Source organism: Zeus faber (genome assembly GCF_960531495.2).
Source record: "Zeus faber genome assembly, chromosome: 21".
NCBI lineage: Eukaryota > Metazoa > Chordata > Actinopteri > Zeiformes > Zeidae > Zeus > Zeus faber.
This window is the reverse complement of record NC_137208.1, coordinates 3,199,533-3,227,288: the sequence shown is the minus strand read 5'-3', so window position 1 is coordinate 3,227,288 and position 27,756 is coordinate 3,199,533. Positions and strand designations below refer to the sequence as shown.

At 43.5% G+C, this 27,756-nt stretch overlaps 2 protein-coding genes across 3 annotated transcripts; one reads left to right on the top strand and one right to left on the bottom strand.

The window, feature by feature from the left end:
• Positions 1 to 1,215: 1,215 nt before the first annotated feature.
• Positions 1,216 to 16,017, bottom strand: rpap3 (RNA polymerase II associated protein 3). 2 transcript variants are annotated; one of them, XM_080022702.1, is made up of 18 exons: positions 15,895 to 16,017; positions 14,366 to 14,524; positions 14,089 to 14,244; positions 12,360 to 12,461; positions 12,128 to 12,255; positions 11,082 to 11,203; positions 10,196 to 10,266; positions 9,676 to 9,813; positions 6,940 to 7,067; positions 6,104 to 6,225; positions 5,838 to 5,908; positions 5,678 to 5,764; positions 5,343 to 5,566; positions 4,329 to 4,509; positions 3,307 to 3,404; positions 2,190 to 2,290; positions 1,984 to 2,087; positions 1,216 to 1,903 (listed from the first exon to the last, which is right to left on the bottom strand). In XM_080022702.1, exons 2-17 carry the CDS (start codon positions 14,516 to 14,518, stop codon positions 2,002 to 2,004), a joined length of 1,968 nt encoding a protein of 655 aa, XP_079878828.1. In that variant the 5' UTR covers positions 14,519 to 14,524; positions 15,895 to 16,017; the 3' UTR covers positions 1,216 to 1,903; positions 1,984 to 2,001. The 2 variants fall into 2 exon arrangements, with proteins under 2 accessions (XP_079878828.1, XP_079878827.1); XM_080022701.1 differs by having other exon boundaries at positions 1,216 to 2,087.
• Positions 16,018 to 16,666: 649 nt separating this feature from the next.
• On the top strand, positions 16,667 to 22,835 carry atp23 (ATP23 metallopeptidase and ATP synthase assembly factor homolog). Its single transcript, XM_080022569.1, has 6 exons — positions 16,667 to 16,887; positions 17,489 to 17,534; positions 18,646 to 18,727; positions 19,892 to 20,029; positions 20,961 to 21,044; positions 21,969 to 22,835. The coding sequence occupies exons 1-6, from the start codon at positions 16,740 to 16,742 to the stop codon at positions 22,170 to 22,172; spliced, it is 702 nt and encodes a 233-aa protein (XP_079878695.1). The 5' UTR covers positions 16,667 to 16,739; the 3' UTR covers positions 22,173 to 22,835.
• Positions 22,836 to 27,756: the final 4,921 nt, after the last annotated feature.

Below are 27,756 nucleotides of genomic sequence, written 5' to 3'. Positions count from 1 at the left end.
GTATCCTGGAACCAGCGTTTCCCTGGATTGTTTATCACACTGCTACCCTGCCTGCTCCGTCATCTGGTACTACGATGGGAAGCTGCTGTCCAGGAACGTCTCCATCACCTTCACCCCTGCGGATCCTCCAAACCAAGCAGAGCTCATCTGCGAGGCCTTTAACCCCGTGACCAAGGAAAACAGCACCGCTGGGGTACTCATAACTCTTTCAGGTAAGGGCCGATGCCAACAAAACCAAGACTCAATGCAGCATCAGAGAAATGAACTGCAAACCAATAATCAAAGACAACTCCAAGTTGCTGTAAAAGACTTCATGTGTTTCTCTTACGTCCTCCTGCAGACGGACCGTCAGAAGTGTCCATATCAGGCCCTGGATCTCTAGAAGTCGGGGAGAAAGCCACCTTCACGTGCTCGGCTTCCTGTTTCCCATCCTGCACCTACACCTGGAGCGTGTTGGGCGGCACCATAACGGGCGACGTGATCACCATCACCGGTAGTCGCTCCGTGGTCAACGAGACCATCGCCTGCGCGGCAACCAACACGAACACCGGTCAAACGCAGTCGATCAGCAAGACGCTCTCTATTTCAGGTTTGTGACTAGTTTACCATCAGAGCCAGGATAAAACATAGCATACCAATGCAAAGAACAAACAAACAAATATAAACAAAGGGTCATTCATGAATGTCACAGATTCCCCTATTCATATATTGTATTGTCTGTATTCCACTCCCTCTCTACTATCCCTCCCTTAAGCTGTACGGCCTCTACTCTTATCACTACCTTCCCTCTACTCTACATCTACTCTCCTTGTGGTCAGCGCTGTAGAGTTTCAAATTGGGTTCCGTCGCTCATCCCTCACTCCTGGTTCTCCCTCACAGATCCTCACTGGTGTGGATGTTGAAACGGCGGGTGGAGCGAGTGGAGCAACGGACAGAGTGCATTTTCCCCCCGATTCACTGCCGGTTTTTCCCATTTCTAATAGTTTTAACTTACTCTGAGATACCTGTTTGTCTTCCTTTTTGGTTGTTGTTCGTCTCGACCTGCCAGACAACCTGTCCTGGTTTGTATGTGCCACACGTTATGCACTGTTATCTTGAATAAAGAAGGGTCCGAGTCACTGTGCAGATCCATCATCCGTCTTTTATCAGTTTGACACCTGTGATAACATTAGGTTGATAAATTGCTCAATTCCAAAACTTGTTTTCACCCTTTACAGTCGTCTCAATAGATCAAGAAATGAAAAACGCCTTTATTTGCAGTTCAGCTCACTTTGCACTGTTTGGGTGGGAAGGTGGTGGACTTACTGATGCAGGCGGGAAAATGAGTTATTTATTTGCTAGAGGAAAAGTATGCGGAAACATCACAGTGTATGTTTTATAATCAACCACAGAGGCAGACAAACAGCTCATACCTGGAATTAAAATGTGGACAGCTCTGAATCCAGGCATGAACGCACCCAAGACTAATGTGGGAAGTCGTATGCAGAGATTTGTAATAAATATTTTAATAAAAATCCAAGATTTGTTAAAAAAAATAAAAAAAATAAAAAATGATGGCAGACAAAGAAAGTGGGGGATTCATGAAATAAAGAAAAAATATTTGTTTAAAAATATAGTAAAAAAAACTGGAGATTTCTAACAATCAAAAAAAGAAGGTGGTGGAAAGATTTCTAAAGAATATAAAATAAAAATCAACCATACCAAAAAACCTAGTCTGAAAGACAAACAAAAAGGAAAGAGGGGCCGGGAGATTTTGAAAAAATAAAAAAAAACTCAAAAACGAACTTTCGTCTTTTCTTCATTGCGAGGGCGAGCCCGGGTCTGCGGAAGGCGTGGTTATTTGCATATGGAGTGGTGGAGCAAGCAAAAATCAGGAAAAATTCCACGTCAGCGTTGGGTGATTCTGGAATAAACCATGTTGTTGTTGTCAGGACTTGGATGAAAACTTTAGTTTTTTCAGCTTCAATTCAGTCTTCTACGAACCACTGGCGACGCCCCATGTCAGACGCCATATTCCTTCTGTAGCGTCTCCACCGAGGATTTCTCCAGGTTCGCTTTGTGAAGATACCCAAACAGCTCCCGCAGAACTATGGGAAATACGACGTCTGTCAGTCATTTTATACACGGAATAAAAATAAATGAAATGAGGTTTTGTTTTTTCCTGAGGCAGCAGGAAAGGACTCCTCTACCTTCCTTCTCCTGGGAAGACATGAACATGACGGCCATGTTGAACCGGCGGACGCTGGCCAGGCTGCGGAGGATCCTCAGCACCAGCTCTGGAGCCTCGTTCCTGCCCAGACGTTCATGATTAATGTGCACAGGGAGAGATGGAAGAAGAGAGATTAAAAACAACAAGATAGATGGAACAAGATCGATGGACAGAACAAGAGAGAGACAGAATAAGAGCGCTAGAGATGGACAGAATTAAGAGATAATAGAGACAGATAGATAGATAGATGGACAGATAAACATTGGTAATGAAGAATACATCTGATGATGAATTAAATGTAAACCTATGAACTGTCACAAAACAACAACAATCAATGTAATATATTTTTTAAACAGTAAACAAGAAAATAAATGGCCATGTACAGTAATGTAGAAGGTAAATAGGAGGTTAACCTTCTATGTTAATTCTATAAATAGAATTAACCTGAAAATTAACAATAAGCATAGCAATAAACAGTAAACCGGAAAAATAAAAATACTAACAATATATAGAAGAATAATACGTCTACGTAAGTGCGCGGACACCTTCACACTGCAAACACAATGTTCCTGTGGAGGTAATACACCCAACTGCCACCAGGGGCGGCAGAGAGCCCTGCTCCGGTTGGGAGCACGACGACCACGACCAAACATGAAAACTGTGGAGCAACGCGTCATCTTGTACTTATGGCAGCGGAGGAAAGGAGAAGATGGAGCATGGAGCTCGAACAAATAAATAATAAGTAAAAACAAAAATCTGTTTAATCAAACACATTGGGCTCATCGCCAGAGACTGGTTGAATTCCACTGCCATGCAGAATGGAAGGGATGTTTCTCTATAGTAGATGCATAAAACAAAAAAAAAAAATATATATATATATATACACACTTTATATTCAGGATATATGCGATTTTGGAGGCTGTCTGACGGTATCTGTCGTGTTGTCTCCCAGTATTTGAAGAGAGCTAATGAAATACAATTTATATACTATATACTATATACTACTACTACTACTACTACTACTACTACTACTACTACTACTACAACTGGGAGCAGCGAGGTGCCGTTTTCGAGGCTCTTCATCAAACAGGACTCACTGGGTGTAGAACCGCTGCAGCGTCCCGAGGATCTGGTTGAGGAGGTCCGGTTCCAGGGAGTTCTGGAAGATCTTGGCGAACGCCTCAGGCTCGATTTGCTGGAAACACCAACACAGGGTTCGGGTTGAAAAGCTGCGTGAGGGGGAGTTTTCATTGCAACCGTTGGTGGGAGGCAAACGAACCAACAACCTGCAAAACCCCCCACAACCTACCAGCAGAGTTCCCCCACCCAGGATGCAAATAGCCCCAGATTTCTGCCCTGTTACATTATAAAAATTTGCATTATGTTATTTTCTCACGCTTTTGTACAAAGCGACTTCGAGTTCTGAGAATTAAAAAATATACAATCCTTATTTGATGTTCCTTTAATAACAACATTATTCATCATCTTATTACCTTCACGTTAATAATACGCTGACCATATGTATATGTATGTGACAAATAATCTTTTGAACTTAAAACAATGTTTATATGGTTGCCCCAGAAACGAGTAGTGAGTGGGGGACAAACAGGAAGATGAAATGTAGGAAATAGGAATATGAAATGTTTTGTCATGCATAACATATTTTTCCTCTCAGTCATCATATCATGACTAGAAATAAAAATAAATCTGCTTTGAGTTCAATTTCAAAATCATAATGAAAATAAACAAACCCAAAATCACCAAAATGCTGGTATCCAGGTTTGTGAAATGCAAAATATTCTGCTTGAGATGACGCATTTCCCCAATTTCACATGAGCTAGGCTAGTTGATCCCATCTGCAGTCATCCATTGCGCTAACACACTTAGCATGAGTCGCTGGAAGGTGAAATTTCCTACTTTCCCGGGAGCTACGCTAGTTGATCCCATCTGTGGTCATGCATTGAGCTAACACAGTTAGCATGCAGCTTGTCGCTATCTCTGTACTGCCCAGACAGATGAAATTGGCGTCTATCTTGCTGTCTGAATCTGAGAGACAAAAAGCGAATTCCCCCCCAAAAAACGGGCGTATTCCCTTAAAGACAGATCCCAGAACACACACCCTCAGGTACTTGTAAACCACTTGGGGCTGGTTTCCGATCTTCCGGAGGTCGGCCTCCAGTTGGAAGCTGTTCGAGGGCGGAGGCAGTGACACCTCCGTCGGGGTGGAGGAGGAAGCTGTAGGAGTCTCTGCTGAACCGGGCTTCTCTGCCCGTCTGCTGGCATCGCCCCCTGGAGGACACCTTGGAGATGACATCACAGGTCAAAGTCTTGTTACATTTGGAAAAAACGAGTCTTGGCGATGACCAAAGTGTTCAGGTTGTTGGACCAGATGTCAGAGGATCAAATCTTCCACTGTTTAACTTTTCTTAAATGATGATATTTCAGCTTTGGAAACCAAAAAAAAAAAAAAAATGTCCGCCGTGGCCTGAATTTGAAAATCCACCGCGTTTGCCGCTTGTCAATCTCCGCTCTGATGATTCGACCATGAAGAATATGACTTTTGCACATCCCTCATTACCTCAGTCAGGCAGGGAAACACATGTAAATAAAGCTGTCACGATCAGGAGATTTTTACCTGACGAATGTCATAGAAATATCTGCGACTAACAACTTAATCTGTGTTCATTTGATTTGTTCTTTTGTTCATTTGATCCCGTTCCGCGTCCAACACGGAGAACCTGTTGCAGCCACAGTGTCGATCCCCCGCCTGTGATCTATCTGCTGCCGTGTAGAACCAGCTTCTGAATAACACCTGAATACATTTACATTTACATTTAGTCATTGATCAGACGCTTTTATCCAAAGCGACTTACAATTGTTCAAACACCGACAGACGCAGCCATCAGGAGCAATTAGGGGTTAAGTGTCTTGCTCAAGGACACTACAGCATGCTAGCAGGAGGAGCCTGGGATCCAACCAGCAACCTTTCGATTACTAGACCACCAGCTCTACCGCCTGAGCTACCATCCCTCCACAATGAATAACCCCATCCCTCCACATCCCTCCCTGAATAACGACGCCTTGAAAAACATGATCAATAATGGAACACGTTCGCCGAAACAGCGGCGCTTACTGGGCAGGAGGGGTGCGTGCGGGGAGTTCTGCTATCTCCTCCATCTTCAGCATCTTGGCGATGGGGGATGAGGACAGTGGAGAAGCCTCGTCCAGAACCACCACCCCCTCCTCCTCCTCCCCCCCCTCCGTCACCTCCTTCTGGGCGGAGGAGGAAACCGAGGCCTCCTGCGAAACCGGCATCTTCCCACCGACCTCCTCGATGTCGATCCTCCTCAGAGGCTTCTGTTGGGGTGGGGAATGGAGGACACGGTGAGAGCAGGTTCCTCAAAAGAGGTTTTGAAGGAACCAGGGCTCCCTCAGAAGAGCTCATGGAGGAACGGGTGATTCGCTCACGGTGGACCGGAGGTGAGGAGGCTTGTCGACGGGCTGGAGCGTCCTCCTCGCTGCGTTCTCCTGCGTGGCCAGCAGACCACCGGCCTCCTGGGGGAAACACCGCAGCATTTTAGGGATGCACAGTCCTCACCGGCCCCCGACGTGGTAAACCCCAACGTACCGCGTTCATCTTCTGGAGCTCGTTCAGGGCCTGCTTGTTACCCGGTTCCAGTTTCAACACCTCCTGGAAATCTGATGGAAACACAAGCACAATGTTGAATATATATAATAAGAATATTATCCAGGATGTGGTTCAAACAATATACACCACAACATAACCTTTCCCATCGCAGGAGAAAAAACCTCTGGCAAATCCCCATCAAAATGCACATTTCTGTTGCAGTAGGAGGCACCTCCACCAGGGGGGAGGGGGGCAAAGCAGTGTACCTTGCTTGGCCTCGGCAAGTTTCCCCAACGCCGCTCGGGCCGTGGCTCGGCGGGCAAACGCTTTGGAGTAGGTGTTGTCCAGGGAGAGAGCGGCGCTGCAGTCCTCCTCCGCCTCTCGAAACCTGGGAGGGAAATAATAATCATGATAATAATTATATTTGCAATAAATAAATAAATAAATGTGTTCCTTCATCTGCTCCTTTCATACGTCATCTCAAGCTCAATTTTATGCAAAGCAATTGCATTTTATTAATGTGATAATTGCATCAACTACCACATTCTGAAATACAATGTGGAATAACCGTTTAAAGGCCACCTCCTGTATTTATCCTTTTTCAATTTGTCACTTCCTGCTGCAAATTATCAATTCCACAGTCACTGCCATGCAATACCATCTGGCAAATCACTGACTTTAACACTAAGAGTTCAAATTCTTTGAAAAGTAAAAGTAAAATAAACACCCCCTCACCATATACATAAAACAATTCTGTCATACTCATTCTGGCACTTTCTATATTTTCTATTATATCATTTTTTCAACGTCTTCTAATATAAATATTTTCTATGCCATTTTTCTATTGAGCAAGTCCGCTACCGAGTTGAAAAACTGTTTCCTCCACCTCTGAACTTTAGTTTGAGTTCCAACCTTCGCTCTCCATCACTGAGGCCAGGTTAACTATGAAATGGCCTCGTTTCCCTGGTTGAGAGAGGAGGAGGAGGGCGAGAAATCGGCCCCTTAAAAATAAGCGCGGAAGCAAACATTTAAACGTGGTCGCGGGAGGCCCCCTAAAAATAAACACCGAGCCAATAGTAAGAAAAACCAAAAGCCTCCTCACCTCTCCAGCTTCAGGAAGGCCATGGCTCGGTTGGCCGGCAGCAGGGGGTTGGTGCTGTCCGCCTCCAGGCCCATGGTGTAGCACTCCACCGCCGCCTCGTACTTGCCCTCCTTGAAGTAGGCGTTCCCCTGGAGAACGTGATGGACACATGACCAAGAAGCCGTGGAAACACTTTATTTGGGAGTTTAGAGAAAAAAAAAAAAAAAAAATTTAATAACATAAAAAAAAAAAAACGCCCGCAAAGAACCGGGGAGCGTTGGACAGGGATGAAAGTTTTGATTCTTTTTTTTAAGATTCGATTCCTTGTCAGTCACTAGTTTAAAAAAAAAAAAAAAAAAAAAAAAATTGTTCCATTTTTCTTTCGGCGAACGATGAACGTCCGTCAGAAGAAAGAACTCTCACAGGAATCATTTGCGCGAGCACCTTGTGCCGATTACGCACATTTTGGTATTTTTTAGTACTTTTAGGGCTTATAGAGCTTATTGTGCGTAATCACCAGGTGTCATGACATTTCACTGCATATACAGTGGGGCAAAAAGTTTTTAGTCAGCCACCAATTGTGCAAGTTCTCCCACTTAAAAAGTTGAGAGAGGCCTGTAATTTTCATCATAGGTTCACTTCGACTATGAGAGACAGAATGGGGGGAAAGAATCCAGGAAATCACATTGTAGGATTTTTAATGAATTAATTGGTAAATTCCTCTGTAAAATAAGTATTTGGTCACCTACAAAAAAGCAAGATTTCTGGCTTTCACAGACCTGTAACTTTTTCTTTAAGAGGCTCCTCTGTCCTCCACTTGTTACCTGTATTAATGGCACCTGTTCGAACTCGTTATCAGTATAAAAGACACCTGTCCACAACCTCAAACAGTCACACTCCAAACTCCACTATGGCCAAGACCAAAGAGCTGTCAAAGGACACCAGAAACAAAATTGTAGACCTGCACCAGGCTGGGAAGACTGAATCTGCAATAGGTAAGCAGCTTGTTGTGAAGAAATCAACTGTGGGAGCAATTATTAGAAAATGGAAGACATACAAGACCACTGATAATCTCCCTCAATCTGGGGCTCCACGCAAGATCTCACCCCGTGGGGTCAAAATGATCACAAGAACGGTGAGCAAACATCCCAGAACCACACGGGGGGACCTAGTGAATGACCTGCAGAGAGCTGGGACCAAAGTAACAAAGGCTACCATCAGTAACACACTACGCCGCCAGGGACTCAAATCCTGCAGTGCCAGACGTGTCCCCCTGCTTAAGCCAGTACATGTCCAGGCCCGTCTGAAGTTTGCTAGAGAGCATCTGGATGATCCAGAAGAGGATTGGGAGAATGTCATATGGTCAGATGAAACCAAAATACAACTTTTTGGTAAAAACTCAATTTGTCGTGTTTGGAGAAGAAAGAAAGCTGAGTTGCATCCAAAGAACACCATACCTACTGTAAAGCATGGGGGTGGAAACATCATGCTTTGGGGCTGTTTTTCTGCAAAGGGACCAGGACGACTGATCCGTGTAAAGGAAAGAATGAATGGGGCCATGTATCGTGAGATTTTGAGTGAAAACCTCCTTTCATCAGAAAGGGCATTGAAGATGAAACGTGGCTGCGTCTTTCAGCATGACAATGATCCCAAACACACCGCCCGGGCAACGAAGGAGTGGCTTCGTAAGAAGCATTTCAAGGTCCTGGAGTGGCCTAGCCAGTCTCCAGATCTCAACCCCATAGAAAATCTTTGGAGGGAGTTGAAAGTCCATGTTGCCCAGCTACAGCCCCAAAACATCACTGCTCTAGAGGAGATCTGCATGGAGGAATGGGCCAAAATACCAGCAACAGTGTGTGAAAACCTTTTGAAGACTTACAGAAAACGTTTGACCTCTGTCATTGCAAACAAAGGGTAAATAACAAAGTATTGAGATGAACTTTTGTTATTGACCAAATACTTATTTTCCACCATAATTTGCAAATAAATTCTTTAAAAATCAGACAATGTGATTTTCTGGATTTTTTTTCTCATTTTGTCTCTCATAGTCGAAGTGAACCTATGATGAAAATAACAGGCCTCTCTCATCTTTTTAAGTGGGAGAATTTGCACAATTGGTGGCTGACTAAATACTTTTTTGCCCCACTGTATGTATGACCGTATGTATATGTATGTGACAAATAACCTCTTGAACTTCATTCCGTCAAAATTATTGATTGGATCTCAAAGATGGATGTCGCTTGTGAAAAATCAGTCCTATTCAATATCAATTATGCAAAAGCCTTTTCCCCCACATTCATTTATTCCTCAGTCGTCATTTTCAGTTTGCGAGTCCCACATCCGCTCGCTGAATCCAAACTCGAGGAGCTTGTTTGGGGCACGTTGCCCTTTCCTCTGACCGAGGTTCAGAGCCTCCGTGAATCCCCAGGCGTGTCTGGCTGCAGTTACAGGGCCGCGAGTGAATGGAAAAGGAAACAAACAAAAACAACTCTTCGGCCAAGGTGACTCCAGACTTCCTACTCGTTTGGAAGCTTTGTCCGCAACGAAAAAAATACAATAAAAATAGTTTGCGAGTCTCGCATCGCTGGTGTAGAACCGCCGCAAAGGGCCAAAACGGACAGATCAGTTTGGTTCACGCGACACGGTAAAATAAATCTGGAAAAACCTAAACCTCCAAGTCGGGGAAGTCTTTAAATAATAAAAAGAATACAAATAAAAATCAGGTTTCGCCCCGAACGCGACAGGACTCGCACGCACTCTGTCCTTCTGCAGGACGGCTTCCTGCCGCCTCCGCTGTTCCTCCACCCGTCTCTGCTGCTCGGGGTCGGCGGCGGGAGCCTCCTCCTGGAGCTGGGCACGGCTCGAGACGGAGGCGCCGCCTTGGGCAGCCGACGCCTAGGGAAGACCACAAGATCACTGACACACAGGTTGAAAACGTGGGAGAAGAGCAGCTCAGATCGGATCACTTCATATTAGGTATATTTATAATTAACAGTTAGACGACAATAACAGTTTTGACCGATTAAAACTATCAGTTAAAAATAATAATATAATAATTATCAGTTTATTGCATGGTAAGAGGAAAAAAGGCTCCACAATCTATGTCGCTGTTTTCGTTCGCGTACTGAGGGTTATGCAGTCTATTGATTTTTGCCTGAAAACTTGAAAGCTTTTGAAGTGCAAAAATTGCAGCATTTTCGCAAAAACCCGCAAGCTCAAACATCTCCCATGGCTGCAGCCGAAGCGAGTGGGAACAGGCGTGCGGTCTGAGACTCACCTCTCTGAGCCTCCTCACTTCGTTCTCCGCTTCCAGGTTTCCAGGATCCAGCTTGAGAACCGTCTCATAATCTGGTGACAGAGATATTCCCAGGAGTTATTGGGCTTTGTTGAGGATAGCACAACACACCGATAAAACATAATGTTCATCTACGTGCAACCTCTCAAGTACTTTAGTAGTTCATATTTCAAGTAGGTTTGGGCGATAAGGAAAATTTTATGATCACGAAAATTATTACTTCACACTATGTCATTATTCATCACAAAAGCTTGAAGAATACCACAATAAATATGAATTTAACAGGTCTATTTTTGTATTTGTTTTTTTATATATATTTTTTTATCTTATATTTAATGTTTTGTCATTAGGCTTATTGTACATTATGTTTTTCTTTTTTTTGTTTATCATGAGGTTTAGTGTAGACTGTCATATTTCATTGTGTACAGTTAACCTATGTATTATTGTATATTTCCACTTTTTTTTTTTTAATATTCTATTGCTTTTATTATTGCCTAGTTTTATATACAAAAATACAACGCCCCCCAAATAATAACAAACAAACAAATATATAAAACACTTTCCTGATCAGTTCTGAGAAATTTAAGGTCATATTTTGTGTTCATTGACTTTGACTACAAAACACTTGTATCATGATATTTAATATCATAAGTAAAAGTATGTGATAATAAAATAAGTATATAAGTGTATCAGAAAAAGTTAGTAATAATAAGATTAGTATATAATTATATAAGTAAAAGTAAGTAATAATAAGATAAGCATAGAATTATAGTAGTAAAAGTAAGTAATAATAAGATTAGTATATAATTATATAAGTAAAAATAAGTAATAATAGGTCTGTTACTATCTGACTACTAGAAAGTCTCACCTTCTAAGGCCTCTTGGTATTTCTGCAGGGCGCACCTTGCCGCTCCCCTCCGTGCAAACGCCCTGAAGTACTTCCTGTCCAGAGCGATGGCCAGGTTGCAGTCCGACTCGGCCACGGCAAACCTGAGAAAACAGGGAAACAGGAAGGCCTCGTTGGCTTATGCGGCTATGTTATATAAACTGGGACGCACCGACATTTTGGATCAGAGTCTTTGGTTTTGCGGATGAGCCAACACTGGGGCCAGACTAAAGTACAGTGCTGAGGTATCGCTACTAGAATGTTGTAACACAAACACAGGAGGCAGCTTGATTATATACCAACAGTGTTATAATGATTGACATTAAACCAAAATAAATAAATAAATCGATAAATCGACAAATAAATAAACAAACAAATAAATAAATCTAGACTTACTGATAGTTATAGACTATACTTATACTATTAGTAGGTCAATAACAGTGGTCATCAATTGGTCTGGCCTCAGGATCCATATTTATTCACGACCCAAACATAATTAAAAGGTTCGAACCATTCTCATGCATTCCACAAATAAAAAATAAAGTGACGTTACCCACGATGCATCTGTGCACGAAAGCATAAGTATTCGCTTTGATTTTACCTGGACTAACAACAAGGCGTGAGACATTTGTGAAATGAGGACATGGCGGCCAAATGTCGCCGTTGGAAACGTTGTTTGACAATAAAAGCACGGCATCGGAAATGACCCACTCTACAAAAACATAGGGGTGGTTTTCCAGACAAAGATCAGGCCTGAATCACACTTTTAACCTGGACTCCTCAAAATGTTTTTTCTCAAGTCATGGTTTAAAATTGTGTCGGACTGGCCCTCGATAAGATCTAGGTCTAATAAGAGGAAACGGAGGATCTGGGCTCATGACCAGCACCAAGACCAGACACAAGGAGCTGACTCCTCCTCCATTCCAGACACAAGGAGCTGACTCCTCCTTCATTCCAGGACTCCCTCGTCCCGGAGTGATGCGGCGAGGACCTGGCGTCCAACGTGGACAAGGGAACGACCGCTTTACTTTTTGAGTCTGTAGAAGCAGGCAGCGCGGTTGGTCGGGAGGACGGGGCTGAGCGGGTCGGCACTCATCCCCCTGGTGTAGCACTCAGTGGCGGCGTCGTATTTCCCCTCCTTAAACAGCTTGTTGCCCTAAAAACAAAAAAACAAACAAAACAAAAACAACCTTTTCAAATAACATTTTGGGCAGCAGAACAGGCTTCCTCGTTGTTCCGTCTCTCTTTCTACTTTTATACCTTTTCCTTCTCGGCCAGCGCCAGGTCCGCGGCCTCCTCCGAGTCCGACTCATTGGACTCCGCGGGGCTTGGCTCCTTGTCCATTTCTTCCAGGACCTTGTCCTGTCACGAGACATTAAGACAAACCCTATTTGAAACAGGACGGGTTCCCCCAACTTTTTAACACCAGGCCTTAGTAAAGGGTCTGGTTCGAGTCAAGATTTCAGGCCTTAGAAACGTGTTAAATCTCCATTTTTGAAAACAGTGAGCTTCACAAGGAGGAAAGAATACCAACTGTGCATTTTATTATGTTTTTCTTGACTCTTGCACTTTCGCAAATGATCAATTTGGGCTATATCCATGGTGACATAAGAGACTAGAAACAGGAAGTGGCCTTGCTTCCTTCCGGAAACCCTCCGTAGCTTTGTGCTCCGGCCGTTTTGTGTTTTACGACATGTTTCAGGAAACATGTCCCAAAACAATCTGTTCAAATTTGCACGGTGGGCTTCATTCTAATAAGAACGCCCTCCATCTGAGTAACTCAGGAAAGAAAAGTTTTAAAAGAGGAATAAAAACCATGAACAAACCTGTCCATGAACAAACTGCAGACGGTGGAAATGTAAGTATTTAAAAAATGATTCTGCTGTGTGCTTCTTTAAAAAATAAATTTAATAAAAATGATAAATGAATTAATCAATATATACAGTATGTGGTAGACACTGTAGGCAGTGCGCGATCCACTGTGCGGTTCTCCAAAGAAAACCAATAAAAAATACTGTTTATTGTAAATGTATTTATTTATACTATTATTTTGTTTTATTTCATTTTCTGACGTTTACATGAAACAATAAATCCCCATGTGGGAGAGCCCGGGTGCATCGCCGTGCAGTGTCCCTGTCTCCCACAGGCCTGGAGCACGGCAACCAACGTGGGAACAAACCTTGAAATGAGGCCTAATATGTAGATCTGAGTGAAGATTCAACAACTGGATTGCTTATTTTGTTGATGTTATTTTGCTTATATTGCTTGCTTATCTCTTGCCTCAAATTAGTTCAGAAACAGATTTTGCTGGACTGATGGGTGGCTCCTCCACCAAAAAAAAGCCCCCCTTAGAACAGGGTGGTATAGAGGCATGTTAGAATGGTTAGAATGCATAATCTGAGTTGGATTTTCAGCAAAAACAAAATTCAAAAACATGTTTTGGGGACCTCAGAGACCGATATCAACTTGTTGAAAAGGGGCTTAATAGGTTTAACTTTCAATAAAATGTGATATTGAAAACACTAAGACTACGTTCGCACTGCGGGCCAAATTGGCCCATGTCCGATTTCTTTTGCTCTTATGTGACTCAGACCTGCTTTTTCATGACAGTGTGAACGCCGCAAATCCCACGAAATCAGATCTTTTAAATTCAGAATTGGGACACTTTCATATGTGGTCATAAATCGGATACAGGTCAGATTTTCTGCAACGCGACCGCAGTCTGAGACACATGACAACTTTTGAGTTTCCCAGGAAGTTTTTTCCTGTCTTAAATCGTTTTGCCCCATTGGACTGCATTGACGCACAGTCAGAGGCTGCGAAAGAGTGGTAAGTTTCTCAAGAGTAAAGCAAGGTGTGTGGCTACGAACAGTAATACCTGATGGAAAGAAACATTTCAATAAGCACTGGGTTGAAAAACTGGGATCCTATCCTTTAATAGACACAATGAATAGTTGGAAATGGCTGCTACAGGCGTAGTAATATTTACCACGTCAAATTTATCCCAGGAGCGATAATCATACGCTTTTATCCTCTGCGTTTCCTGCTTGGGGTCGTCGGCGTGAGAGCCGTTTTTCGTCGCCGGCTTTTTCTTCTCCCTTCGCTTCTTGTTGTAATCCTTGTTGCGCACAGGCGGCAATGCTTTCTAAAATAAAAGAGAGAATGATTTTGTTTGTTTTTCCCCTGTGGCCTGACACAAGGTCTTCCGGTTAACAGAGAACGACCGCCTGGTGGATGGACGGACGGACGGTTACGGGGGCGCGTACTTGAATCTCCCCCAGGCCCCCCGTCCTCAGCTGCTCGTCCTTCCTCTTCATTTCCGACTCCCAGCCGTCCAGCTCGTTCATGAAACTGTGAAGTTCCTCCGCGTTCTGCCGCATTTGGAGTTGGAGCTCCAAGGCCTTGTTGGTGCCAGACATGGCTTCCTAGAGAGAAGCCACGTTACAAAAGGAGAAGTACTTTAGAACTTTCTTTGAAACTACTGGCGCTGGAAAGTTAGGACTGATTGGTTAGTCTGGATCAGCGTTTCCAAATCCAGCGCTCAAGTACTGGAAGTTATAGCACCTACTGTACTCTACCTGACCCCGGACCTGAAACGGACAGGACAGGGGGGCTTTGGGGGAAGTAAATATGGTCAGTGAAAGGGGCGCTGTAACCTAGGTGTACATTATATCTGTGTTTGTAACATAGACTGTTATTAAAGGGTGACGAATGAGGTTCAAATTTCTCCGGTAAAATAAATGATTTTCGGACACCGGACCTAGTTTCAGGAGGCTGGTGTAAAAGTGCAATTGCTCTCATAAACTGCAGGGGCGTCAAATCCCAAATACTAAAAGTTACATAGTGCTGCTTTGAAAGGTGCATGACACTCAAAATAAGACAAAAAACCTGAACCCCCAAAAAACTGGCAAACTCGACGGATTCAGACGGGTCTGTCCACTGTGACGCACCGCCCCTGGAGAGCCTAACCCTAACCCATAGAGATGAATGGGGAATCTCAATTCCATTCCACACAGCCAGATTTAAGGAGGACATTTGTTCGCGTCTTTCTCCCAAGTAAAGTGGGCGATGTCAGACGCTGGTGCTGCGTCTTTTACAACAGAAAATATCGTATAATATATGAAAATACGACATCATCATCCACCTTCACCTTGGCTGTGACGTGTACGCCGTTATTTTGGGGTTCCACTTTACCTTGCTCGCGCTGCGTTGCGTTGAACTCGAAAAGTCGGTAATTCCGTTAATGTCGATCTGATTTCATCTTGTCTGAAGGCGAGGGCTGGGCTGACAAACACTGATCGTGAGCGTGAAGCTGACGCCACGTCGCTGACGTCACACTCGCGTTGACCGCGGACGTCGGTCGGTAGGTTTGAGTTAAGAGCCGGTTAGGAAGACCTGCGAGGTGACAAGAAGGCCGCAGAAGACCTCGCTTCACTTCCCTGCCTCCGTTTGTGCATGTTACGATATTTCTCTACGCAACTGAACGAAAGCAGCGGCGACCGGAGTCCGTGGAGACGCGTAGCAACCGTCGAACCGCGCGTTCCCTTCCCTCCCGGGGCCGCGTCTCTCCTCCTGTTCGTTCCTTCGTTCTTAGGCTGTTTTACTCAAGCCACCGGCGACCAGCACCGCGAGCAACGAGACGCGGCGGCGGGGAAGAGGAAACCTTTCCAACAAATCGACGCGTAAAAAACGGAGCTGCCAACACGCCGCCATGCTACTCCAACACAAATGTAAATACATATGATATATACAAAAAACATATATAAAAAGGCGTAGTGACGGATATATACATTACCTGTCGGTTGGTGGTTTTAGTGGAGTGTCACTGTGGGTAGAGCCCTCAACACTACAGCGTGTCGGCGCTCCTCCGCTGCGTGTTTACGTCCGGCGCCATGACAGCAGTTACCCAGCAGCCTTTGCGCGCTCCAGCTCCTCCCACGGGTACCGCAGCAAATAAAATGAAGACTAAAAAACATTTATATATTGTGTTTTGATTTATTTTATTTTCTGTATAGAAGTAATTTTATATTTTTGTCCGTATGGAAGTTTTCATAATTTGAATCTATTATCTACAATCAACCTGTTTACGTAGGATATGCTGCGTTCAAGTTCAACGTGAGTGAAAGGAACTATGAGCTTTCAACCTGGAAATTGTTCTCCCACGTCTTTAACTATTGTACAATTTTACGAGAATGGTAATGCTATTACAATGTACAATAAATAAAATAAAATGTTACAAAAAAACGTTCGTTGAATAAACTAGAAAATGGAAATACAGGTCATGTCAACTTTTAAGAAGTAAATCCCACTTGTAAACTGTCCCATTTGATGGGACAGTTGAAAAGCCTACAGCAGCATCCATACATGGATACACTGGGAAAATATCCTCTTTAAAATCAAATACATTTAATTGAAGTAACTTATACATAAAACACACAGGTGTAATATAATTTGATGTAAAACAAAAGAATAAACTACAATACAAAAAAGCCACCCTCGACGTCATCTCCACATGACTTGAACGCACCACGACCCCCTTCTGACCGCTAACATGTCACGTGATCCACACTCCCTCTGCTAGCCGTTAGCTTGTCGTTAGCTCGTGCGGAAGCTCCAGTTTGTCCACAACCGCAAACCGAGATGGAGCAGAGCAAGCGGGGGGAGGAGGACAGCGGATACGACCTGTTCCCGGAGAGAAGCTCCGGACGATTCAAGAAGGGATCCATAGAAAGCACGTTCACCTTCAACCACAGGTGTCAGCTCATGCTGCAGTTTGCGATAGAAACCAGTGAGTAACGGTCAGCAGCCATGGTAACCGGTTAGCAGCCGGTTAGCAGCCGGTTAGCAGCCGCCGGGCAGCCGCCGGGCAGCCGCCGGGCAGCCGCCGGGCAGCCGCCGGGCAGCCGCCGGGCAGCCGCCGGGCAGCCGCCGGGCAGCCGCCGGGCAGCCGCCGGGCTGTTGTGTTTTACATGTATGTTTCCTGTTTGCACCGAACACCAGACACATTTCTTGTACTTGTAAACTTGCAGCACTGATCAGCAGCCAGAGCAGCCAGTCGTCTAAACCTGATGATAAACGACAAATATAACGTCAACGTTTTATATAAATATATATGAAAGTGACATTAAAAAAAAAACTCAAGAAGAACCTATTTATCATCCATCCATCTTAGGGGTCTCAAACCACCGGCCCTGGGGCCACATACAGCCCGTGAGACAATCAAAGGCGGCCAGCTATATGTTTATAATATAAAACTTAAGGGGACCTGTGATGCTCCAGAGGTCCTTAAGGTTCCAAAAAGACGTGTTAAAGGAACGTTCAGTAACGTTATGTCTTTCAAATTTAAAAAAAACGTAAAAAGAGGCTGATTGTGTGGTTTCCTCCTTCAGGTCCCTACGCCAAGCTGCTGCTGGAGGCCATGAAGAGCTCGGGCTGGTGGGTATCCATGCGGTCCGGCAGAGCCTCTATTTTTGTGACCTGGAAAAACCTGGACTCGGGTCGTGTGGTTTCGTAGCCAGTTCGCAGTAGAGTCACGGGATATGAGAACCATCCTGAATATCTGTGAGATTGACTGACCAGCACCCTGCCACCTGACTGTGGCAGAGACGACCACGCCCGCTGCCACGGCACCGGCCCAGACCCTTCAACCTAAAACACCTACATTTTTACCCTTTTTTCCTGTAAAAAGGATAGCACATATGTATGTTGGCAAACCTTCTCCATAAGCCCAAAATTCCAAATGACCTGATGGTAAAAATGACATTTAGATTGTTAAAACCCTGATTGAGGCCCTATAAACTGTGTCAGCAATTCAGAAGCCTTTTATTTGTTGAGCTACACTTTCATTTACGGGGAAGTTGTGGTAAAGATGGGTGGGGTCAATTGGCGTAATGTTTAAAACAACAAAAATACAGAATATGCCTTTGAAGTTAAACGGCGATGTCTGGGGCCAAGTGACTGTGGCTGTCCATGAAGAGGGGTCACAATGTTATCACCGCATATCGAACAGTTTGATTTCAACGGCGAGCCGGATTTGATCGCACCGTCGACATTTCCCCCCCCCCGAGTTCCCCGAAAACACTTCATTGGAGAGTGCAGCTGTTTTGAAGGGGTGCTCCAGTTGTTTTTGAGAATTCTTACAGGAGCTAGGCTAGCTGAACCCATCTGTAGCCATGCATGACGCTAACACAGTTAGCTTGCAGCCCGCCGCAGTCTCTGTGCTGGACACACAGAGATGGCGCTGGTGCGGTCTGAATCCGTGGTCTGAATCGGGGCAAGGTGGATTAAAAGGTTAATTTCCCGCCTGGAAAAAAGTGGAGTTTCCCTTTATCTCCCACTTCATGGCCAGATCCGGAGTTTTTGTGAGAGCCGCAGATTTTGTCCCAAATTCCCACGTCGACCCCCAGCGATGTCCTTGTAAATAGAACGGACGGTGCTGAACATCAGTGGAATCTAATTGTTTGAGTTAAAATACAAATTCTTATTGAACTTGTTTAAATTTCGATGTGTAAATAACGACACCTTTCCTCCTCCTCCGCCTCCTCAGCTCGGTGTACAAAGATCGACATTTCTCCTGCGAGGACTGCGACGGCAGCGTCAGCGGCGGCTTCGACGCCACTTCCTCCCAAGTGAGACGCGCTGCTCCCCCCGCAGCTCCACCCGCCACTCCTCCCAAAGCCGTTTACCGGCACGGAGGGAGCGCTCCCTTTAGCACGCTCATCGCGTTCTGCCCTTCCACCCCAAACTTCTCTGGCTCGCCGTTAAAATAAGTAACGGATAATCAAAATCAAAAAGGAAGTGACATTCAGGAAAAAGACAGGAAATGAATGAAAAAAGCCGTCGTTGATTAGTTGAACCGTTGGCTCCCTGATGCTTCTCCTACTTCAGGTTCATCTCTGCATCACACACAAGTTGAAACTCGAAGATGAGAAAGTCTAACTGACACTTACTTGTTTACTTACATGTACTTACTCTTATTTACTTATACTTACTCTCGCTTACTCTTATTTGCCTACTTACTCTTATGCATTTATTTACTTACTCTAACATACACTTACTGTTACATACTTAAATTTACCAACTCTTACTTACTATTACTTATTTACTTACGGTGACTTACTCTTAATTTCATACTCTTATTTACTTACTTACTCTTATCTAATTACTTACACTTATTTACTCTTACATATTTATTTACTTATTCTAACTTATTCTTAACGAACACTTGCTCTTGCTTACTTGCTTACTCTTAGTTATTTACTTACAGTAACTTTCTCTTAATTACTTACATACTTACTCTTATTTACTTACTTACACACTTACTAACTCTTATTTACATACGTACCTACTCTTATTTACTTACTCACTTACACTCCTACTCTTATTTGCTTACTTTCGCTTATTTATTTACAGTAAATTAGTCTAAATTACATACATACTCATATTAACTTACTCAATTACTTACTGTTACTTATTTACCTACTTACTCTTATTTACTTAGTTACTCTTATTTACATACATACTTACTCTTATTAACTTACTCTGAATTACATACCTACTTACTCTTATTAACTTCCTTACTTTTATTTTCATACGTACTTACTCTTATTTACATACGTACTTACTCTTATTTACATATGTACTTTTATTAACTTACTTACTCACTCCTACTAATTTGCTTACTTGCACTTATTTACTCCTACTTACTCTTACTTACATTTACTTACGCCTACTGACGGACTCTGACGGACTCTGATTGACTGTTGCCTCCTTGGTGTTTCCGTCTCTTCTAGATCGTTTTGTGCCAGAACAACATCCTCAAGCAGTCACACATGAACCGAGTGGTGACGCACGAGCTGATCCACGCCTTCGACCACTGCACCGCGCACGTCCACTGGTTCAACAACTACAGGCACCTGGCCTGCTCCGAGGTGTGTGTGTGTGTGTGTGTGTGTGTGTGTGTGTGTGTGTGTGTGTGTGTGTGTGTGTGTGTGTGTGTGTGTGTGTGTGTGTGTGTGTGTGTGTGTGTGTGTGTGTGTGTTGTGTGTCTGTGTGTGTGTGTGTCTGTGTGTGTGCGAAAATCCAAAAACCTTTATTCCATGAAACCTATATTTTCTAAATTGTTATTGTCAATTCGTAGTTTTAGTTTTGTGAAATATTGTATTGTTTATTTTAGGGTGGTTTATAATTGTTACTCTTTATTTTTGATTGTTGATTAGGTTTATTTTATATTGCAACATTTTTATTGTTTATTTTATTTATTGTGATTTCTATTGTTATTGATTCTTCTTTCATTTAGATTTTTCAGTTTATTGTATATTACAATTTGTTTTATATCTTAGAATTTTTTGGGGGTTACTTGCATATAGACAGTTTAATTTTTTGGTTTATTGTATATTTATCAATTTTTCTTGAAATTGCATCGCTTTGTATTTTGTAATTTCAACATTCATGATTTCAAGAGTTTTATTTGTCACACGCCTACAGGTATGCACTGAAATGCAAGTGGCAGTGCCTGCAGAGATTGTGCACATTTTTGGCAGCAATAAAAAATTCCCAATATAATAATGTATGAAATAAATAGTATATAAATATAATAGAAATGTGACCTGTACAAACGAAAAACAACAAATATTCCGTGCAAAAATGGGTAAAATCAAGTCAAAAATCTAGTCAGTACATCCAGAGAAAGTGTGTAGGTGTGTAGTGTGTTGTATGTGTGTCTTTGCTAACTTCTGATAAGGACACTTTGGACAAGTCGAAAAACAAACTACATCCGTTGTGTCCTGATGACCTCCCACCTCCACTGAGAGCGTTCCTGAAGAATTCTATAATCTTTCGTGTTCTCCCCTTTTTTCCCAGATCCGTGCAGCCAACCTGAGCGGGGACTGCTCCTTCAACAACGAAGTTTCCAGATTTAACTTGGGGCTGAAAAAGCACCAGCAGGTACGGAACCAGGGCCGACCCGCGTGTCCGCATGCGGGCGTCCTGCGGGGTCAGCCGGTAACCATTGAATGTCAGTTACACACTCGAACCACCAGGGGGCGGAAGCGTCTGCTTTTCAAAGCTGCTTCATAGGAAACTACATTGTATTACAATCAATAAAATGCAAACAATACAATCATTGTATTGTTTGCATTTTAACGTTTGTAAAACGAACTAACGGAAGGAAATGTTTATATGGGAAATGGTCCTACTTTGCTTTTGCGGAGTTAATGCCGAAGGAATAATGGAGGAATCTTCTGTTACAAACTGTCAAAACAACTTGTCAAATTCAAACTCAGTCCCATTTAAAGTTACAATAGGTTTAATGTTTCAAACGTTTCTTGTTATTTTTTGTGTTTTTGTCTATTTTTAGGTGTCTTGTATGTTGCCAATCTTGTTTATTTTTATTGTTTACTGTTCATTTCTACATTGATTCAGTTGTTAATGTCATTTTTATTGTATGTTGCCGGATTTATTTTATTAATTTGAGGATTATTTCAGTTTTTATTGTAAATTTTTGTTGTTTGTATATTGCAATTTTCTCAAAAATCCTTAGTTTTGTGTATTGCATATATATATGCATTTTTTTGTATATTGCCAAAGTTTTGAATTTATTTATACATTTTAGATGTATTGTATATTCCCTTTTTTTGTAAAATTATTCGTTTAGTATATATTGCCAATCTTCAAATTGTTGGGTTTACGGCATATTGCCAGATTTTTCAAAATGTTATTGAAATTATAGACTTCTTGTATAATCCCATTTTATCTGTAAATGTTTTGGTTCATTGCATATGTTTTCTGTTTTTTGTCGTTCTATCCCTCTCGCCATTTGAGTTTAACTATTGACTTTATTTAAAAACCTCCTGATGATCTCGCCCCCAGGAGTGCGTGCGTGGCCGCGCCCTGCGCTCCATCCTGGCCGTGCGCAAGATCGACCGCGCGGAGGCGGAGAAGGTGGTGGACGAGGTGTTCGACAGCTGCTTCAACGACCACACGCCGTTCGGACGCATCCCACACACCGAGAAGGACGCCAGGTTCGCCCACAGGGACTTCCACAGCCGGGACCGTTACCACGCCAACCTCTAGCCGCCTGGCGGGGAGATCTCCCCAATCTCGCTTGAAATTTGAAGGGGCCGAAAAACTGAGTCGGTGTCCAAAACGACAAACGAATCATTTTTTAAATCCTGAGGAATGCGCTGTTGCCACTTTAAAGGCAGATTTTTTTTATTTTTTTTATATATTTTTTTGGGGTGGTGGTGTAACTGTGTGTGAGAGGAATTTTTGGGATGTAATTCCTCTCTGGAAATGAATCAACGTCGCAGAAGGGATGATTACTATTTTTCCGCCTTTTTTTTTTTTTTTTTTTTTAATCTGTCAGTGTTTTTACCAAGGACGGGACGAGGCGTTGACATTTCCCTCGAGTTCCTCGAAGGGCTGCTCCCGTTTATTTATATATATAATTTTTTTTTTTTTTTTTGAGAATTTCTACCGGTGCTAAGCTAGCTGAACCCATCTGCAGCCATGCATGATGCTAACACAGTTAGCTTGCCGCCCGCCGCTGTCTCTGTGCTGGACACACAGGGGTGACGTTGGTGTCGCCCTTCTCCTCTGAATCTGGGGAAGATGGATTCAAAGGTTGATTTCCCGCCCGATAAAGTGGAGTTTTGTGTTTGTCTCCCGCTTCACGGCCCATCTGGTGTTTTTGTGAGAGCCGCAGATTTAGTCCCGTATTCCCAGCGACCCCCAGCGACGTCCTTGTGAATAAACTTCAATGGAATGGACTTGTTTGAATTAAAATACAAATTGTAATGGAACTTGTTTTGATTTTTATGTGTAAATAATGCGTCCTTATCCCCAATTCAATACGACGCCCCTGTGGATCGTTTTTAACCGGTGATGAAAGATTCAACTTTGTTTTTGTTTGTCTTATAAGATTCAGTTGGGGCAAGTCGTTCGGTTTGTCCGGCTCCGCTCGGTGAGCAAGGGAGGAGTCGCTTCGGCTCCGAGTTGTGAATGGAATTATTTCATTCTGTCCAAACCCAAGTCACAGTCACATTCAGTATGAATGCACGTCGAACACCTCGACCTCGTGGTTTTGCCACCGACTCTGATTTAGTTGAGTCGTAACTTTTCAGTTTGGGAGTCGAACCTTCACTCCTCTGCCGTCGTGACTCCAGACTCCCGAGTCGTCTGAACCATTGGTTCGCTGCGACCGACTCGTTTGCGAGTCTTGCGTCGCTGTTTGACACGGTCGCGCTGAGACGGTGCTGAAGGGACGTTCCAGCTCACTGCCGGTCGTCAAGAAAGCAAAACGATGTCAGTGTTCCACCAGAGGCGTGGTCGTGCGTCGCGCTTTGGATTCCACCTCCAAAACTCCTCCACCCGACACCACGTCCTGGGTGTAGAATCTCACCGCTGACATCTTTTATTCTTATTATTTTTCTTATTCTTCTTATTTGGACGTCCGCCTTTGAAGAGTCTCCCGTGGAGTTCCCAGAGATGGTTATTGTTCAGTAAAATATATGAAAGTTATTTCACTATCAGGGAATTATCCTGGTAATCTCCAGAAAAACAGATTTCTGTGCACACTTGTTTTTGTCTTTGTGTTTAGTGTATAGACACGTACACGCGCATTTGCACACGCATGCATATATACACACACACACACACACACACACACACAGGAAAAAGAAAGTCATCCGTGATGTCTCATGTGGGATCAGACACTGAGAGGAGTCGTCTGAGACTTGAAATGTGAGCGTCTCGCAGGAAACGGTGGAACGATGCACGACGTCACACACAGAGGTGGAGGTCGGTGCAACGTCACACAACAAACCACATCGTTGTGCAGAGCTGTGACCAAACAACACCTTCCCACGTGCGCCAGCAGCCGCATCTGGAATGTGCCTCCAGATGCGTCCAGGGGGGCGTCGCTGTTTTCTGTAGAAAGAAAAGCCTTCGTGAAGGATCTGTTTGAACTGTATCCAAGCTGTGTGTCTGACGTATTTCCTTCGAGCTCCATAAATAACATCTCCTTTTCATTTGGATGTGATGGATAATTCGTGGCTTTTTAATGCAGTGTTGGCGTTTTAAAAGCAATTGGCCCCAAATCAACAAAAAATAACAAGAAATGTATATTTTTTTCTGAAAGCATGAATTAAAAGTGCATGATTTATTATATATAAATAGATACTAAACATATATTCAAGATTCGAGAGAGAGAGAGAGAGAGAGAGAGAGACTACTCACAAAAAGTTTGGGATATTTGGCTTTCGGGTGAAATTTATGGAAAATGTAAAAAGTTCACGCTACAGTTATATGATATGATGAAAGTAGGGCATTTAAGTAGAAGATACAATGGTGATTTCTTCATCTCAAACTATGTATTGAAATAAAAGCCAACAACAGTGGTGGGTTTACCACAACAACAAATGTCAACGTCTCAATAACTTGTCATGTGCCCTTGAGCATCAGTTACAGCTTGACAACCACGTCTCATGCTGTTCACAAGTCGACTTATTGTCTGCTGAGGCCTGGCCCCCCACTCTTCTTGAAGGGGGCCCTCAGGTCATTGAGGTTGTGGGGTACAGAGTTAGGAGCCTCTACACGGCCACTCAGCTGATCACATAGGTTTTCTATGGGATTCAGGTCTGGAGAAAGTGCAGGCCACTCCATTTGAGGTGCCCCAGTCTCCAGCAGCCGTTCCCTAATGATGCCTCCTCCATGAGCTGGAGCGTTGTCCTCCATGAAGATGAAATGAGGCCTGTGTTGTTCATGCAGGGGCACAATGACTGAATGAATGATGTCATTCAGGTAGTATGGGCTTGTCACTGTACCATTCACAAAGTGTAGGACAGTTCTGTATTGACCAGACACACCTGCCACACTAACACCACCACCACCAAAGGCTCGTATGGTGACAGCAGTGGCTGATGCGTAGCGCTCTCCTTGACGTCGCCATCATTTCTGCTCAACGTGAATCGACTTTCATTCGAGAACAGCACTGAGGCCCCTGGTCCCTCGTCCAGCGTCAACGCTCCCTGGCCCCTGCAGGACGATGATGCCTGTGCCTGGTGGTGTGGTCAGGTGCCCTTGCAGGTGGTCTAGCACGCAGACCACGCCGACGTAAACGGTTGTGAATGGTCTGACGTGACACTTGGTGCCTCTCACCTTAAATGTGCCTGGAGTTGAGTGGCATCATCATCAGGTTCCGCAGGGCACTGTTGGGTGCTGTTGATCAGTTGTTAGGTGTGGTCTTGGTCTCATGATGTCAACATGTGAACAGCATGATGAAGAGGACTTTAAATACTAATTCTAATTGAACCAGGAAATGTATTGGTGGAGTCATGGATCAAACACCTGTTGTGAATTTTGCCGTTCAGCTCCTTGTTAGAGAACAGAAAGTTGTGCAAAAAGTACTAAAACATTGAACAGTTGGAATCAAAAGTTTAGAGAAGATGTGCATTCAAAAGTTTGGAGAAGGTCAAATGAAGTTCACATGTAAAGGTTATAGTGCATTTTAGCCTCATCCTGAAATTTCACCCGAAAGCCGAATATCCCTAACTTTTACTTTTATGTACTGTTATATATTATTATTAAATATACACTGTTATATATTATAATATATATTATTATATATATACTGTTATATATTATAATATATATTATTATATATATACTGTTATTTATTATTATGATATGAATATGAAGCAGCAGTGTTGAAGCGGCGTAAGGATCTGAGCCACTTTGACAAGGAGCACATTGTGATGCTGGACGACTGGGTCAGAGCATCTCCACAAGCACAGGTCTTGTGGCTGTTCCCGCTCTGCAGTGGTTACTACCAAAAGTGTCCAAGGAAGGACGAGCGCTGAACCAGCCACAGGGTCACGGGGCCCAGGGCTCATTGATGCAGGTGGGGAGTGAAGTCCAGCCCGTCTGGTTCGATGCCACAGAAGAACTACTGTAACACAAAGTGTTGAAACAGTGAATGGTGCTGTGATAGAAAGGTGTAGAACACACAGTGCAGGGCAGCTTCTCTCCACCTTCGGGATCAGGGAAAAGCCCCTTTTTCCTCTTCCTCAGATTCCAGACGTTGGAGCTGTTTTTGGGCTGTGCAGCGCTGATCACCTTCAGATGCTGCAGCCACATGTGTTCACTGGTAATTACAACACGCTCCCAGACATGGAATGTGCCTTTTTGATGTGCCACTGCTTAAAAGAGAGTCCCCACCACCCAACGGACCCCCACCCGGGATTTCAAAAAGAAAGATGGCTGCGGGGGGCTGGGGGGCCCTGGGGCGCGCTGGGTGGAGGGGTAAAGCTGCGAAGCTCAGCGGCTGAAAGCTGCTGCGGCGTCTCAGCGACTCCAGAAAATTTTAAATGATTGTAGTTCACGTGTTGCAAGATCCAAACTGCAGGGCGGCACTGATCCCTCCGGCCGTGTCAGACAGAACCATGCCGATCGGAGCAGGTCTCACTCTCAAAGCGAGGGAGGACTCCCTGGACGACGAGCGACAGGAGGAAGAGTGGCTTCGGCTCTGATCCGGGAACGGGATCCTCGCAAGAATCCTTTTTGTCCCGTCCGAATGATGAATTTGGGGGGAGGGCGCGGACTCCGACCGTCGGCCTTGGACTCCAGCGTCGTCTTCGCTTCAAATTTTCAGTTTGTGTGTCGAAGGTTCACTCTTTTGCCGGAGCGAGTCCGGACTCCAGAGTCACTTCAGAGATTTTGTTCGCCAAGACCGAATCTTTTGCGAGTTGTGCATCACTAACTATTAGTAGCAGTTCTACATGTTTCTCATGTCTTTAGTGGAAAACAATATCTATATTTTCATTTAATATTTAATAAATGCTTCATCTCCTTTTACTCTGATGCTGCCGGTCCCATCTGCTTCATCTTGAACGTCTTTCTTGTATAAATTGTCATTATTTTGGATTTGATCTGTTTTTACTTGATTGGAAACACCAGCTGGAGGTTTTGGAAGTTTGGGGTGTTTTCGGGGTTTTGGACGGTTTGGAGATTCTGGGGGTGTTGGATGGTTTTGAGGATTTGGGTGTTTTCGGGGTTTTGGAGGTTTTGAATGGTTTAGAGGTTTTGGATGTTTTGGAGGTTTTGGAGGTTTTGGATGGTTTGGGTGTTTTGTATGGTTTGGAGGCTTTGGATGTTTCGGAGGTTTTGGAGGTTTTGGATGATTTGGATGGTTTGGAGGTTTTGGAGGTTTTGGATGTTTTGGAGGTTTTGGATGTTTCGGAAGTTTTGGAGGTTTTGGATGGTTTGGAGGTTTTGGAGGTTTTAGTTCCGCCTGGGGTCATTTTGCATCCCGGGTGGAGGACCACCACCAGGAGGTGGAGGTTATTTTTATTTAAAGCAGAATGCACAACAACACACAAACAGATCAGGAAGCCGTGCAATATTACAGAAAGATCTTAAACGTATTATTATAAATATTTTTAACATTGTTAACTGTTTTCATAAGCTTTTTGTTAAGAGAATAAAAACATTTAAGTAGAAAGGTAGTAATATCTACATAAATAAAAGAAAGGTTTATTTTTTATATATTTACATTTATGTAGAAATAATTGAAGTTAAGTTACACACTGTTAGTAACAATGAAAATAAAGACGGATTTTCACAATAAAGCAAAATTATTTAACACATCAAAATAATTGGG

Bases quoted from the DNA above. Each gene is read 5' to 3' on its own strand.
- rpap3 (XM_080022701.1), bottom strand. From the start codon at position 14,518: ATGTCTGGCACCAACAAGGCCTTGGAGCTCCAACTCCAAATGCGGCAG. The intron at 9,814-10,195 runs GTGAGTCTCAGA...GGTCTTCCCTAG, and splicing joins AAGTGAGGAGGCTCAGAGAG to GCGTCGGCTGCCCAAGGCGG. The intron at 4,510-5,342 runs GTAAGCGCCGCT...GTCATCTCCAAG, and splicing joins GCACGCACCCCTCCTGCCCA to GTGTCCTCCAGGGGGCGATG.
- atp23 (XM_080022569.1), top strand. From the start codon at position 16,740: ATGGAGCAGAGCAAGCGGGGGGAGGAGGACAGCGGATACGACCTGTTC. The intron at 17,535-18,645 runs GTGGGTATCCAT...CCGCCTCCTCAG, and splicing joins GCCATGAAGAGCTCGGGCTG to CTCGGTGTACAAAGATCGAC. The intron at 20,030-20,960 runs GTGTGTGTGTGT...CTTTTTTCCCAG, and splicing joins GGCACCTGGCCTGCTCCGAG to ATCCGTGCAGCCAACCTGAG.